The 17,173-nt window shown below is 41.5% G+C and overlaps 1 protein-coding gene across 2 annotated transcripts in view; it reads left to right on the top strand.

Annotated features, from left to right (window-relative positions):
* The window catches only part of LOC132130980 (zinc finger matrin-type protein 4-like), a 106,006-nt gene that overhangs the window by 41,820 nt on the left and 47,013 nt on the right, over positions 1–17,173 (top strand). For both annotated transcript variants that reach the window (XM_059542906.1, XM_059542896.1), the window contains exon 4: positions 1,592–1,748. In XM_059542906.1, coding sequence (XP_059398889.1) covers positions 1,592–1,748 — 157 coding nt within the window. The remainder of the gene's footprint in view (positions 1–1,591; positions 1,749–17,173) is intronic.

The following is a 17,173-nucleotide window of genomic DNA, read 5'->3' as shown; positions in this document are numbered from 1 at the left end:
TACTTGGCTGAAAGTCACATCAGTTACACTTTCAGTGCAAATTTGCAACATGGTGACCTCCCCCTTTTGCAGATAGCATGGCAATAATTAACATCCATGTTCTTTATCAAATTTTCTTTTAATAGAGTCATTCTTTTTTGCCCTTGACAGTGATTTTATTTTGCTGTATCACATAGTGAATGTCACTATAGTACAAAGACCACATCATTCTGAATGCACTGTAGGACTTTTGTGAGAGATTCTGCTTTTCAGAGCAGGTGATGTGGTAATGGATATACTGAATGTACAGTGCACATACTTGAGCACAGAGCAAGGTCATTCAGAGAAGTGCTGTGTTGGTGTGTGCTGTGTGTGCAGCTCCCTCCATTAACACTGAGGGTGCTTGCCTTCCATGATACTTTAAAAAACAGAAAACTGGGAATTTCTGCAGGTCACCCTCAGACCAAAAATAGCTTCAATGCATGTTCCCCTATTACACATTATGCAAAACCAGTATATTGAATAAAGCAAGCAATACAGGCCAATACAAAATGCAGTAACTACACCCACACTGGAACTGAGAAAAATATCTTCAAAGTATGGACAAAACCAATATGGCAAATGTAGTACTCTATCTGTAGTAGTGCGTTTACTACATACCATCTCCATACCCATAGAACATACTTGTACAGGAATTCTGACCTTATTGCTTTCTCACTCTCTTTTAACACACTTCAAGCACAGTGTTTGTAATGCAATCTGTAGTCTAGGAAGATTGAGTTTCCTGCTGAGACAGAGAGTGAGTTTATGCATTGACATGCTTGTGTAAGAATGCGTCAAAGTGCAACCTAAGCCTTTCACTCCACATGTGTAATACCAGTTTGCCCTTCCTATGGTCCAAGGCTCCATGTGACAAAATTGCTGGAAAATTCATGCAAATAAGCTCCTTGTTTTATTCATAGAGCTGGAAACTGAGCTGTAGGGCAACCTTTGTTTTTGATTACTATCAATGTAAAGTATCTCCCTGTAATTACACTTAACAGTTACAACCCCTGTTAAGGAACATCTAACAAGGCAAAAGACTAGCAAATTTCACAGTGGAATCTTAACAAAATGACAGTGTTTTTTTGGAGAGAAACCCTGAAAGTGAATTCTATTGGACCTCTAGCCCGAGCAAATACTGATTAATGTATCACTGGGAAAATAAACTCAGTCATTAAATGGCTCCATAGATTCTACAACTTGTATTTGAAGTAAAATATGCAATATATCATGCAGCAGGCAGTGGTTGAACTCCTCAATTACTGCCTGTGAAAGTTCAATCAAACTGGCCCCATTACTTGCAAATCACCTCCATTTGAATCCCACCAGGAACCACATAAGCAATCCCAAAGTGGCCTAGACATTTCTCCCCCTCTCGCTCTCATTCTTTTCTCTGTTACATTTGTAGCTTATTTACCCTGAAGCACTGATGGGGGGTTTGACCTCCGGGGTTAGGAGGAGAAAATCTGCTGTGAGAAATGTTGTGCTAAGCTCTTGATTTCCTTTTTAACCCCATGCCCTTGCTCTGTCTTACATTCTGACCATGAAAAATGTGTCTGATGTGTTGCAGGGGAGTGAGGAGGGAGATGTGGATAAAAACAAGTGCTGTACACTGTGTAACATGTCCTTTACTTCAGCGGTGGTAGCACAGTCTCATTACCAAGGCAAGATCCATGCTAAAAGGCTCAAACTTCTGCTGGGGGAACAGCCTGCCATAACAGCCAAAGGTACGTGTTAGACATACAAAAACACACATGCACAAACATAGCACTAAAAAGTTTAAAAAACTCTAGCAGGGTGTTGATATGTGAGTAGATATGTCAGAGATGACTGCGTGTGGCTAGAGGATCAGGGCAGGTGTTTGAAAGAGCCAGACACTCACAGTCTTGCACTGCACATCAGCCTACTTGCCTACAGGGGTAAATGACCTAAAATTAGGTAGAAGAATGCGTACGTTTCTGTCTGTGACTTTGTAAAAGGAGCTGTACAGAAGCAGACAAATGAAAGCAGTGAGTTTGAGAATACTGTTGCCACACTGTTTGCATATTTGTATTTATGTCTGTGTTCATTCTTAGAATAAGTTTTTTGTCTATCATGGCCTAATGGTTAGAGATTCAGACTCATAATCCTAAGGTTGCGAGTTCGAGTCTCGGGCGGGCAGGAATCGTAGGTGGAGGGAGTGAATGTACAGTGCTCTCTCCACCTTCAATACCATGTCTGAGGTGCCTTTGAGCAAGGCACCGAACCCCCAACTGCTCCCCAGGCACTGCAGCATAAATGGCTGCCCACTGCTCCAGGTGTGTGTTCACTCCTGCATATGTGCAATTTGGATGGGTTAAATGCAGTGCACGAATTCCGAGTAGTGGTCACCATACTTGGCTGTATGTCATGTCACTTTCACTTCCATGCAGTACTTTGTTGTCCATTTTGGGTTTCTGACCCGTTTACAGCACAATAGCGACCTGCAAAAAATGAGCAGGAAACACTCGGGGATGTGTGGGCTCTCAGAAATCCTCTGCCTGTAGGAGGATGCATAAAGGATATACAGTGTGTACAGTAGAGAAGGCTTCGTGTGTCATTTCGATTTCAGCCAATGGAGAGAGAGACTACACTGGCTCGCAGTTCCATTCAGCATCCATTAGTCACCAGCTTTCTTACAGGCTGTGCCTCCAAATGCCCAATATGTTTATTAATTACACTCTTCACTGGACAGCTGTGCCACATATGGCATAGTTAGGAGGTCCACCACATCACATCCAGTGTTTAGGATCAATTACACAATTCTAACGCTTGAGATGGAGCCACAGTCCACTATCTATGTCAAACTGATGTAATCTGATGCACTTATAAGGCATACTAGTGGATGAAAACCACTGTTTATTTTGTGGGATTTATTATTATTATTATTATATAGAGGTATTTTTATATTTAAATTGATTGTATTATTGTAATAAATATATTATATTTAAAAAACATCATAATTATTATAATAAAAATAATAAAATAAATATCTAAATAAAGTAATAATAATATATTATTATTTTAACATATCTAAATGAAATCAATAGTATGTTTATTATTATTGTTATTTTTATAAATGTATTTACTTATTAATATATATATATATATATATATATATATATATATATATTTTTTTTTTTTTTTTTTTTTTTTTTTTTTTTTATTATTTGTATTTTCTATTACTATTAAAATAAACTCTGCATTTATCACCCTGAATAGGCTTTTGAGAACGACCATCTGACTGAAATTTTATCCATTACTTATCAACCACATGGTGCATATTATTGTATGGTCTTGTGTTGGCATGATCATTTAAAATTCATAGGTTCATTTTTTCACAGTTTGGTTTTAAATGCAAAGCTATGTAGCATATCTGGTTTAAAATGTATTACCACTGTAGTCTTGTTTTTTTCTTTGCTCTCTCTCTCTCTCTCTCTCTGCTTGTTCCTCCCATGTTTCCTGTCACTGATTGATGCCATCATTAGATGTGCCATCTGCGTCTGATGGCTAGAGACGGACGAGGCTTGTGTCCCACTCGGAGTGGATTGAGGCAGACCATCAATCCCTCTGACATGTGGCATACTGAGACAGACTAGCCAAGGCCCAGCTTAACTGAGCAAGGAGGAGTTCTCTTGAAACTCAGTAAGCTTTTCAGTGCCCTGGCAATCTGGGGACAAACTGTAAACACGTTGCAGTGTCGCTTCAAAACAAAAGTGCTGCTGTCTCTAAAAGTGTTTTTAGATAAGCATTTTAGAGGGAAAGATTATCTATTAAGTGCTATTTGAATGAATAGTTTATTATTGAAGTTTAAAATTGGAATGTGATCTCAAAGTCTGTTCCAGGTCAATTACAAATAATGATGTCTAAGAGTTGAGATCAAGAAATCGTTGAAAAATCTAGTTCAAAACGCAAATGCCAAATTCTTATAAATGTAATTTTTGTCTTCGTGTTGGTTTCATTTTATTTTATAATGAATTCTTATCACACACTTTTCTTGTGATTACTGTTTGAACTGAACCAACCTTGCCTTTTTATAAAAAGCAAAAGTCTAGGTTGGCTTTTTATAAAAATCATATAACAGTTACATTGCGACTTTAAGACTTTTTAAGACTTTTAAGATTTTTTTTTTGAAATGTAAAAATAGATGTGTATTAAGTCATTGTCTTTCAGTTCAAATGTAAGGTATTTCTGAATAGCTTAATAGATCAAGTAAAAGAAAAAAAAAGCGCATGCAAGTAATTTAATGCTTGATGATTGCTAGTTAGCTTGTATTGTGTGATACGTTAGTATCTTAGTGGCTCTACCTCAGTTTGTGTGAAATAAAACCAGGCCATTCATAGGCCACTCTTATTGATTTCTACATAACACGCAAAGTGACATGGCTGAGTGAAGCCAGTAACCTGAGCCCAGCTCATCTCCTGGGAAACACTATTGTTTCAGCCGGATATCAGCCAGAAACACACAACATCCTGTCTCTTTCTCTTTTTCTTTCTCCTTCTTCTCCTCCACCTCTTGTATTCAGTAAGACAAATGAGAAACCAGTGGAAGGCCGTGTTTATTGACCTTCATGTACATTTGTTTATTTATACATGACATTTAAGGGTACTACATCAATCTTATTAAATTACTCAGCAGGGTGTTTTGCAGTCAGGTCTGGTTGCATGTGATTCCTGTTACTACAATAAATGTCTTTACCCTTTGGTAAATATGGGAAAATTATTTTTTGTTTGTGTGTTTCTAGACAAGATGTATTGTATACAGATGTATACAGCTGTATTGTGTGGGCAATCTACCTAATTATAATTATAATATAATTATATACTATTTCCAATTGTTAACACCAGCATATTAAAAAAGTTTTTTTGTTTGTTTTTTGTTTTTTTTGTAAGGCATTATGTTTCAAATTTCAAATACTGTATTTGGTCAAAAACTCCCTGCTTATATAAAGCAGGGAACTAGATGAGATTCAGCAGTGAGAAAATTGCACAGAAACTCCAGTAAGAACTTTTTAGAGAGAAAAGCAGATAACTGTAAGGATTAAAAAAGCCTTTGATCCTGTTCTGGTTGATCCAGAAATAGAATCTCTCAAGCCGTACACCTCCATTGCATTAGGATAAGGGGCGTTTACACAACAACGTTTTCAGCCAAAAACAGGAATCTTTTTATGCGTGTTGTCTGTGGGTTTACATGACGACAGCGTTTTGGGGACTGAAAATGGATATTTTACGTTTTTGAAAATGCCACTGTTAACATTTCCGCGTAAACACCCAATATGTGAACCTTTGAAAATGGTGACATCGTGCGGATGCGTAGTACATGTTAGGTATGTAGACATGCGCAGTACGTTTTAATTTTAAAGGCAAGTGTGAACAAACATAAACAACAGTGGCGGAGTACATGGTACTGTTGTTGCTGCTCAAGAGTTTGCTAACGCTTCTTCAGGAAAGCATGGATTTACTTATTACCAATATTACAACCAACAGCAGAGACGCATCATATACAACATATAATAGTCACTTCTCTACAGTGCCAACTACTGGCCTGGCATACGTAATACAGCGTTTTTGGACATTTTTCGTGGATGTGTATAAACACGAATCGTTTTGAAAATGTTGTGGTGTATACTATGGAATTACATTTGCTTCAATAAAAATGAACGAAACTTTATAAAACTGAACGTAACTTCTTCAGAAACTATCAAAAATATGCCATTACAAAAGAAAAAAAAACACAATGAAAATGAAAAAAATTAACACAGTTGCACAAATGTAACAGGCTCTTCAAATATGCTTCATTTTTGTTAATGTTTTTCAAAGATTCGTTTTCGCTGATCGTGGATTCTGAATGCATTGCCACAGTTTTTCGTTTGAAGTTTTGACACAAACTTCTCGTGGGGGCGGGGTTAACAGTGATCTACTCTGATTGGATAGTGAGCTTTTGATGGACAGGTGCTCTAGTACAGTGAAGTACAGACGCCACTCAGTGGCGCCCAGAGAGTGGCGCAGGCCCGGCATCAAGGGGGGGCTTGGGGGTGCTAAGCCCCCACCTCCGATGATCTCAACTCCCCCCCCCCCACCCCCCCGAACCTGGCACAAGAGAACATAAAAACATAATTAAATAAGTACAATGAGATATAAAATGTGATGTGTATTTTTCAATAAAAAAATTTAAACTAAACGTTATTGCGACATGCTTGGCTGAATGATCTCTTAGAAAGTCCCTCTCCATCTTTATGTCACTCAAATCCAGTAGCTGTCTTTGTGCCTGCAGTAAATCTCCTGATAGATGACTCTTCCTTTATTGCCTAAACTGTCACCTGGAATTACCTGAAGTTCCTTTCTTATTTCCTCCCACAGAGTCTCATTAATGTTTGAAATCTCCTGCCTACTGGTGTCAGACTATTGTTTGTTATAAAGAAGACAGGTAACAGATTGTTGGTGAATCTTTTTCACTGCAGCAGTGGCCATGAACTGATTTATTTAGAATGTGAGAGACTTTAAATTATTTTGGTCACTGCATTATGCATTATGCTTAACCTGCTATCCCTTCCTCTGTCCCTAATTCCATATATATATATATAGCCTCTCCTTAACCAGTTATACTCGGGGGGCCTTCTAAGTGATTTTAAAGTGCTTTTATGCTGCAGTAGGCAAAGGGCAGCAAATAAATGAAAGGATGGAGGTGTATCTGCCTTTTGGGGATCAAGACATGCCCATTGCTTCTCCCTGAGCTTATGAATAAGAGGCAAAGTGGGGGAGTGGACAGTAAGGTGCTAATGATACACTAAAATAATGTAAAAGAGCTGGATTCATGCCTAAAAAAAGAGCAAGGAGTAACAGTTATGACCAAGGTTTTGGCCACCCCAGTGACCATGAGAACATTAAGTAAAACTGAGATAGCGGTAATGAAAAACTTCAGGCCTGTGACACCAAATTTAATTTGGGGTGTATAGGAAGACTGTTAAGGCAGAAGTCTGGTAGCAGTAATTACATTGGGTGAGACATTGCTATGCATTAGACTAGTGACAGTGTTATTGGGGACATTCCCGGGGATTTTCCTTTGTCACTTATGTATGGGCTCAGTGTTTTAGCTATTATGCAAAAATATATCTTCATATTTATGTATTGAAAGATAAACACTGAGTAGATGATTAAGACAGGTTTTTTTTACAACAGGGTTATTATAGTTAACTCAAATAAAAAATATTTTATAAAAAATGTTACTTGAAATAAAATAAATGTTAACTGAACTTCACCGCATCACCGCGGTGGTCGGTTGCTTCCGCGGTTGTCTACTGCCACCGGCGGTAGTGCACGTGACGTCACAAACATAATACAAAGTTTTGTATATAAGTGTAATAACTGTAATAGTTGCAAATTCTAAGTCTATGGTAATTAACAAATTACCTCAAACACAGCGTTTCCTTTAGATTGGCAGATTTGAGCGCGGGAAAATACAGTTTATACATTCAACAAATTAATTTAGTGTTGGGCGATGGATCTTGTTGGGAAAGCAAATACCACCTCACCGATCTGGAGTCATCTGCATTCATGTCACCCATCAGCGTTTACACAAGTTCTCGTGATCGCAAACGCTGGCTGGTAAGGTTTGGTGAGGCTTTCTCCAAACTGGCCAAATACAAACGAGACAGCGATAAATAAAAGATGGTAACAAGAAATATGGCAACGATTCCTATTTCAAAGAGAGCACGTGCAGATGAGGAGTTACTGAGCTTGCTTGGTGGCGGAAAAGTAAACCAGACGCAACAACCGCGTTGCGACAGGTTTAGTCTGTCTAGTATCTATACAGGACATTTGAACTCTGTGTCAGTAGCCTACATCACAGACCGGACGGGGATTTATCATGTCGTGTTGTGCTGCATCCAGTGTAGCATCACTGATTATAATGAGTATTCTCGTGTTGCGTCGCTCGCGTCCGTTAGACAGGGTGTATTTAACTTTCTTATTTAGCCTACTTTCTTGTAGCCTAAATAAACATTATTTCTTTGATATTTATTTTAGTGTTTTGCAGGCAGCGTTCACTGACAGAAGTGCTCAAATAAACACGAACTGACAAGTTAAATAGGATGTGTTAGATGAGTGAGACAGTGCTGGGCTGATTTCTAGACGTGCATATAAATATATCCTGTATATAATATATATAAAATATATCACATGCATGCACAGTTTAAGTCAGCTTTAATCACCTTTTTTGGTAATTCCATGAATTAACTGACCACGACACTGCTTGCACATAGTTTATTTCACAGTTTGATATGAAAGGATACGCACAAAGGAAGCGCGCACCGCCTTTGAGCACAGGACCGTCCGCGCTCGCTTAACTTGCACCTGATAATAAAGTGAAGTGGAGCGCGTGTCTGAAACGTTTTCTGTTCAGTCATTCTGCGAGTCTGCGACTGAATAAATTTACTTCTTGTCATGAGAAAAAGTGACAGAAGCAGCAGTTGTGAGTGGGTGGCCATCCCCGCCCCTACGTAAAATAATTTGAATAAGTTAAACTGGAAAAAAATTATCGCCTTGGTTAACAAGCAAATTTTGACACTAATATATATATAATTTTTTTTTTTTTTTTTCAAACACCGCGCCACCGGCGGTTGTAGGTCCATGAGTACCGCGGTGGTAAAAATCAGCCACCGTCACAGCCCTAACTGAACTGAAATACTTATAGTGTTTTATTTTAGCTAGTTGACAAGGCAACATTTCCCATTTTCATTTAGTTGATCTTGATGTTCTAAAATAACTAACTCTAAAAATAAAATGTAAAATAATAAAAATAATATAAAACAATAAAATTACTAAAACTTTCAAATGCAAATGACAGCAGAAATTATTAAAATAACATAAAAAAATCAATATATTAACAAAAACTATAATAGCACATGTATGATAAAATAGCATAGCAAAATTGCTTTACAATAAAGTGTCAGTGTAAGATGTGTACAATGGGGGGAGGGGATCAGTAAGTCTTTTTTTATTCAAAAGTGACAGTAAAGATATGTATAATGTTATAAAAGATTTCTTTTTCAAATAAATTATATTTTGAACTTTCTATTCCTCAAATAAACCTGTAGAAATATATCTTACAAAATATTAATCAGCTAAACTGTTTTTAAGATTAATGAATATAAGAAATTAGTATATTCAAATGATTTCTGAAGGATCCTGCAATACTGAAGTCCAGAGTAATGGCTGCGGAAAATTCAGCTTTTCCATTGCAGGGATAAATTACTTTTTAAAATATTTGAAATACAAAAGACTTATTTTTAAATTTTAATATTTTAGAATAATTCACCAAACAAGTGAACCGTCACACTAGCAGACTGGCTATTCAACTTTTTGTGAATGACATGTTAGCAATGTTTTATAACAAGGGTCCCTGCACAATAAGAATATATGGCATTTTAGTACACAAATATGATGAATCAACGCATTCAGCTCCACATATTCTATTTTACACACAAAACACAGTGACAGTGACATTATTAAAGCAAGGAACTTGCAGTAAGTTGTCACTGTGTGACACATACAGTAACATAACATGAAGTAAACAATGTCAAAAAGCTTGGTGACCCTGCATAAAACACAGTTCCCTTTCTGTCGGTCACTACGAGTTATGTCGAACAACATATGGGGTCTCACTTGGGAGGCCAATCATCTCTGAGTTTAAGAGAAAACGCCAATGAAAATTGGCTAGTGGATTTAACATACCTGAGCCACTCCCTGTGCCAACGGGTATAAATAGGGCGACAGGTGCATCATTAGATTTTTGCTTCAGAGCCGAGTGGTTGTATGAAAGCTGTTATACTCCACAAAGTCATTCATCTGCTGTGTCGGGAAGCTGTTCTGGTTGGCGATACGGCGCAAACAGCGGTGTCCCTTTCAGCGATTCCCCTGGGCGCTTCAACGAAGAGAGCAGATTTCCTAAAAGAGCAAATCACGGACGATTCGATGTGGTCGTTTCCTGTTCTCTGACAAATTGGACCCAGAGTTGACAGCCGTGCTTGCCCGGGCAGCTGTGAGCATCAGGATGGAGGTGAATGCACCGCCCAGCCCTGAGTGCTCATGGCTGTTCAATTGGTTCTCGGTGTAGAGCGCGGCACACAACTGCCCTTTGCTCTGGTTCCTTTCTTCCCGGATGTGCATGGGGAAGTGATGTAGTCGTGGATAGCCCCTTTTTACGGCTGGAAGCTGCTCATTTCGTTCCTCAGTCCTCACTACCCTCGATGGTGGGACAGCTAGGGGTGCGTCGACATTCCCCAGCAGGAGAGTGCGATTGCGGTCCACTTCTGTCCACAAAATGCCGCCACTGGGAGGAATAGTCTGCGCCTCTCACCCAAGGCCTGTAAGCTGTCGGCCGCTCTCGCTGCCAAGGCTTACAGTGCTGCGGGCCAAGCTGCCTCTGCTCTGCATGCCATGGCTATCCTGCAAACTCACCAAGCCAAGGTTTTAACAAATGCACAAGGGTAGAACCAACCCAACCCAAGTTCTATGGCGTGCTCGAGACTTCGGTGGCAGTCCGGGACGCCTCTGTCTTGCGCGAGGAGATTGCTGTCCTACTGGCGAAGGATGCAATCGAGCCTGTCCCTCCAGCCGAGATGAGGACAGGGTTTTACAGCCCTTACACATCGTACCCAAGAAAAGTGGTGGCCTTCGGTCTATCCTGGATCTGCAAGTCTTGAATTGGGCCCTGTACAAGCTCCCGTTCAAGATGCTGACGCAGAAAAGCATTATCAAATGCATTCAGCCCCAGGACTGGATTGCAGTGATCCACCCGAAAGACGGGTACTTTCATGTCTCGATCCTCCCTCGCCACAGACCGTTTCTGCCAGGGTCAGGCAGGGTCCTCCCCTTCGGGCTCTCCCTGTCCCCCCGTGTCTTCACGAAGGTAACGGAGGGCGCCCTTGCCCCACTCTGGGAAGTGGGCATCAGGATCCTCAACTATCTCAATGGCTGGCTCATTTTGGCCCGGTCCCAAGAGCAGTTGTGCGATCACAGGGACTTGGTTCTCCGGCACCTCAGTCAGTTGGGGCTTCAGGTCAAACGAGAGAAGAGCAAGCTCTCCCCTGTGCAGAGAATCTCTCATCTCGGTATGGAGTTAGACTCGGTGAGTATGATGGCACGGCTCACCAGCAAGCGTGCCCAGTCAGTGCTGAACTGCCTGAGTTCCTTCAGAGGCAGGACAGTGGTACCACTGAAACACTTTCAGAGGCTCCTGGGGCATATGGCATCCGCAGCCGCAGTCACGCTGCTCGGGTTGCTCCATATGAGACCACTTCAGCACTGGTTACACTCCCAAGTCCCGAGATGAGCATGGCGTCATGGTTAATGAGTGAGTGAGTGAGTGAGTGAAGTGACATTCAGCCAAGTATGGTGACCCATACTCAGAATTTGTGCTCTGCATTTAACCCATCCGAAATGCACACACACAGAGCAGTGAACACACACACACTGTGAGCACACACCCGGAGCAGTGGGCAGCCATTTATGCTGCGGCGCCCGGGGAGCAGTTGGGGGTTCGATGCCTTGCTCAAGGGCACCTAAGTCGTGGTATTGAAGGTGGAGAGAGAACTGTACATGCACTCCCCCCACCCACAATTCCTGCCGGCCCGGGACTCGAACTCACAACCTTTCGATTGGGAGTCCGACTCTCTAACCATTAGGCCACGACTCCCCACACATCGTGTCACCATCACACCGATGTGTCGCCGCCGATTCAGCCCCTGGTCGGACCTTGCCATCTACGTGCCGGCGTGCCCTTAGAACAAGTGTCCCGGTATGTTGTTGTCACAACAGATGCCTCCAACACGCTGCGCGCTACCCACATCACAGGGGAGCTCAATCATGCAGCCGACGCGCTCTCACGACAGCTCACCTTTCCCGGGGAATGGCGACTCCATCCCCAAACGGTCCAGCTGATATGGAGTCGATTTGGGGAAGCCCAGGTAGACCTGTTCGCTTCTCACGAGTCCTCCCACTGCCAGCTGTACTATTCCCTGTCCCAGGCCCCCCTGGGCACGGATGCACTGGCACACAGCTGGCCTCGGTCCCTATGCAAGTATGCGTTTCCCCCAGTGAGCCTGCTCGCACAGATGCTGTGCAAGGTCAGGGAGGACGAGGAACAGGTCCTGTTGGTTGCGCCTTACTGGCCCACCCAGACCTGGTTTTCGGAACTCATGCTCCTCGTGACAGCCCCTCCCTGGCGCATCCCCCTGAGGAGGGACCTCCTCTCTCAGGGGCTTGGCACCATTCGGCACCCGCGTCCAGATTTTTGGAACCTCCACGTGTGGCTTCTGGATGGGACGCGGCAGACCTAAGTGATCTGCCACCAGCGGTGGTCACTATCACTCAGGCTAGAGCCCCCTCCATGAGGCAGGCCTATGCTCTAAAGTGAAATCTGTTCATGAATTGGTGTTCTTCTCACCGAGAAGAACCCCAGAGATGCCCGGTCAGAGTCGTGCCTTCTTTCCTGCAAGAAAGGCTGGAGTGTGGGCTGACCCTCCACCCTGAAAGTGTATGCGGCTGCCATTTCAGCCCATCACAATGCAGAGGGCGGCCGGTCCCTGGGGAGACATGACCTGATCGTTAGGTCGTGTAGAGCCAGTTTCTTCCCGTGTGTTGGGTAACAGGTAAATTGGCGGGAAGGGCTGGCTGGGTGTCACGCTTGCTGCGCCATTGCCTCTAACAGCAGGGATGCGAGCGCCTTTCTTCTCCCAGTAGAGTTCCCCGGTTGGCTCACCCTGGTTGAGCATCCTCCAGCACCCTCGGCAGTCAGACTTGGCGGAGCAGTCTGTCACCAGGCCCAGTACTAGTGTTAGCATGCCCGGAGCTCCGGTCAGCCCCTGTACTGGGCTAGGTGTCCATATGGCTTGATTCCCTACAGGTAATCCCATATGTGTATTTTTCCATGGTAAGGTTTCCCTCTTGGCAAACCTGTGTGTTCCCTTGACAGACCCGTTCTGTCAGTCTCTTCTGTCAGCCGTTCCATCCCTATTCTAAGGTAGGACCTGCCTCAGAGACCCCTTCCATATGTAGTACTGCCCCTTGGGTCAGTCCATATCAGTATCTCAACATGTCACCTTCCTACGGGTAGGATGTGGTCTCCGTTGTGACCTTTTCTTAAGGCTCGCTTCACCATTGTCTTGCCAAGCTGAAAGAACAAATAGGGAAGATTTGAAGCAATCTTCCACTGAAGGTTGAAATCCCTTCCATTAACTTAATGTGGGCGGAACAGCAGCGTGGCTTTCTCCAGCAGCGATGCGACTCACCCTCTGGCCCCTTCGGTACCAAGGTCAGTGAATTGGCGCTGGGGCTTTGGGAAGGTTACAACCTTAAGCGTAGCTTTTGTGGCACGCCAAGTCTTGCAGACAATTGCTGCGCCACAGGGTTGTGACGGTGTTCAGGTTGTGGCGTTTTCCATAGGACCCCATATGTCGTTCGACATAACTTGTAGTGATGTTCCCTGATGGAGGGAACGGAGACGTTATGTCCCCATGCCACAACCTTGAACCGGTCGCTGTTGCTGGGACACGTTCTCGGCTCCTCAGCGTAAAACCTAATGAGTGGATGCACCTGTCGCCCTATTTATAGCCGTTGGCATGGGGAGTGGCTCAGGCATGTTAAATCCACTAGCCAATTTTCATTGGCGTTTTCTCTTAAACTCAGAGATGATTGGCCTCCCAAGTGAGACCCCATATGTCTTTCGACATAACGTCTCAGTTCCCTCCATCAGGGAACGAGGGTTACGTACGTAACCGAGACGCTCTTTTATATTTTACAGAGATCATCTTGGTCTTGTGTTTGTACCTGTTTTGATCCTTTTCATCCTTTTGATGGATGACACTCTGTAAACCCCTGAGCTTGTAAATCAGTACTCCATTGTTTCAGTGCTGGTGCCGAATTCTGCCAATATCCATAGTGTTATACTGCAAGAATCTGTCAGATACTTCAATAACTGCAGCAAGGACTTAAGGGAGTTTTATGAATTACATATTATGTGCTTTATTTTACTTTCACTTTTATTTAATTTGTTTTTGCCTTGTACTTTTAACATTTTTTTATTGTCAAGGCAACATTTGTTCTTCATAGACGGTTTAAAATGCCATGTAAATTTCCTGTAAGAGGAGGTGTGACCACTCTTCTGGCAGGACTAATTCATTTAATGTCTTTAATGCAAATGCATTGTCTTTCATTGGGCCACAAACTGATAGGCCCTGCAATAAACAATAATTCTTTACAGAGAATTACCGTCAGTTAAAAACAAACTAGGCTTAAGCTTTCTCAAAATGAAGTTGCCTGCTCATGTATTGTCACCCTCTCTTGTGACAGCTCATTTATCTTCTTTACATTTTCATCTCATGTAGCATTTTAATTCGCATCATCAAATTTATTTTTTGCGGCAGTGGTTGTATATTGGCTAAATAAAATTTTGTGTCCCAACTAAAGCATGTATTATATTTTCATCTACCCTGCTGGAAAGTGTGTAGAAATAAGAGTGAAAACAGAATGAAGGAATAATACATGTGTTTTGGCAGGTTATTCATTTCCTGGCTCAACAAGGTACTTTTCAACACGTCTCTTGTTCCTGATTGTTTTTACAAATATGCTAATAAATCAAAGTTTAGCCAAATAATGGGATGTGATGTCAAGGGCTAATCAGAGCTTTTGTAAAAAAAAAAAAAATTCCATGGCAGACTGGACAGCCACTGAGGTGTTAAAACTGATTGTTAGGCCCTGTATTATGATTCTCTGGTATGTTTTGTGTTTATTTATTCTGCTCTGTGGTGATGCTGCCATCCATGCATAAAAATGCATAAGCATACAGTAAATGAGTAAAGATGACACATGCAGGTGCATCTCAATAATTAGAATGTCCTGGAAAAGTTCATTTATTTCAGTAATTCAACTCAAATTGTGAAAGTCATGTATTAAATAAATTCAGTGCACACAGATTGAAGTAGTTTAAGTCTTTTGGTTCTTTTAATTGTGATGATTTTGGCTCACATTTAACAAAAACTCTCAACATATTAGAATATGGTAACATGCCAGTCAGCTAATCAACTCAAAACACCTGCAAAGGTTTCCTAAGCATTCAACATGGTCGCTCAATTTGGTTTACTAGGCTACACAATCATGGGAAAGACTGCTGATCTGACATTTGTCCATAAGACAATCATTGACACCTTTCACAAGGAGGGTAAGCCACAAACATTAATTGCCAAAGAAGCTGGCTGTTGACGGAGTGCTGTATCCAAGAATGTTGACAGAAAGTTGAGTGGAAGGAAAAATTGTGGAAGAAAAAGATCAACCGAGAGAACCGCAGCCTTATGAGGATTGTCAAGCAAAATTAATTCAATAATTTGAGTGAACTTCACAAGGAATGGACTGAGGCTGGGGTCAAGGCATCAAGAGCCACACACAGATGTGTCAAGGAATTTGCTGAACCACAGAAAACGTTAGAGGCGTCTTACCTGGGCTAAGGAGAAGAAGAACTGGACTGTTGCCCAGTGGCCCAAAGTCCTCTTTTCAGATGAGCGCAAGTTTTGTATTTCATTTGGCAGAGGTGGGTAGTAACGAGTTACATTTACTTCGTTACATTTACTTGAGTAATTTTTTGGGGTAACTAATACTTTTTGGAGTATATTTAAAGATGGGTACTTTTACTTGAGTAAATTTTTTGGGCAAAATCTGTACTTTTACTTCGTTACTGTGGGCGACGCTCCTCTCGTTACTTTATCTTAATGCAATAGATGTTATAACGCTTCAGTTTATTCCAAACGTGCCGTATACTTTTCTCTGGACTATGAGCGATTCCCATTTGCGAATGATTCATTCTTTTGAGTCAATTCTGTTCAAAGGCTTGATCAAACCAATTGGCAAACGAGTGAATTGGTTCATGAATCAGTTTGAATGATTCTTTCAGTTCCCTGCCGCGTGCGCTGGTTCACTCAGAGTTGTAACGTTTAACATCAGCAGCATTGAAAACGGGGCTATGGAACTGCACTGAATTGAAAGCAAATCTGCAAAGGCTATTATTTGCTTGCACTGGAGATCCTTATTAGATGAACACCGCGTGTGCTGTCTACTGTTCAACAGGTAATAACTTGGGCTACATTCGATTACAGTACACGATACCTGTGACATTAGTTTGTTGTACGTGTGTGGCTTATAACAGAGGGGAGTCAAGTTGAATGCAGCTTCCAAAAGACAAAAAATAGCCGATTAAGATTTTATTAATTTTAATACAATCACACAGGTGCGAGTACGTTCAGCCAGTCATATCATCATCAGCTGCTGAATACAGATCTGTGATCGCTTGCTGGCGCTGAGCCAGAGATAGATGCGTTTTTACAGCGCTGCGCATTATAACCAATCACACGCGATTATGTTGAGCTTTTGAATGCAATGGCCAATCAGAGGCATTCAGATGAGTCATCGCTAAAATGCCGGTGCTTCCTTCACTCGCTCGCTGACTGAATACCTCTTTCTGGTGAATTCTCTCGTCAGAAACAACAAAGTGCAGATGTGTGTACGAATCTGTAAATAAGATATTGATTTCACAGTGTTAACAGTTTCAGTGATTTTAATGGGAGTTTCTGAGAGTGATTGAACTCTAGACTGTCAGTGAAAATGATCTTTGAGAATGTAAATGTTATTTGCTCTCTTTATGAACAATGAAAGATTAGTAGCTGTTTTTATATCACATTGACTTTCAATGTTAAATTCACATTTAATATAAAGTCAGACGTATTAAAAATATGTTATGGCATGACACCTATATCTGTTACTTAAGTAAACAGACAGGGTTTTATAATAAATTACTTAATTAAATAATTAGGCTACTTTGACCATTGCATATCATTATTAACATGCTATGAAATGTGAGAATCGAGATATTTCATTACATAGTTCATGTGTCTGGGAATGTTTCTAATAAAAATGAAAAAAATAAATAAATAATGCTTAATAATAATTTGCCAATATGCTGTTGTGGCTGCTGTGTCACATGATGACCCCCATATGCCTAGACACAATTAATTATGATATTTCCACAATATTTACGCTTACAGAAATATACTTCTGCGTGCAGACAGAAGAAGATCCGTCAATGTGCA

This window comes from Carassius carassius, chromosome 4, assembly GCF_963082965.1.
Source record: "Carassius carassius chromosome 4, fCarCar2.1, whole genome shotgun sequence".
Taxonomy (NCBI): Eukaryota; Metazoa; Chordata; class Actinopteri; order Cypriniformes; family Cyprinidae; genus Carassius; species Carassius carassius.
This window is presented reverse-complemented; position numbering and strand designations above follow the sequence as displayed.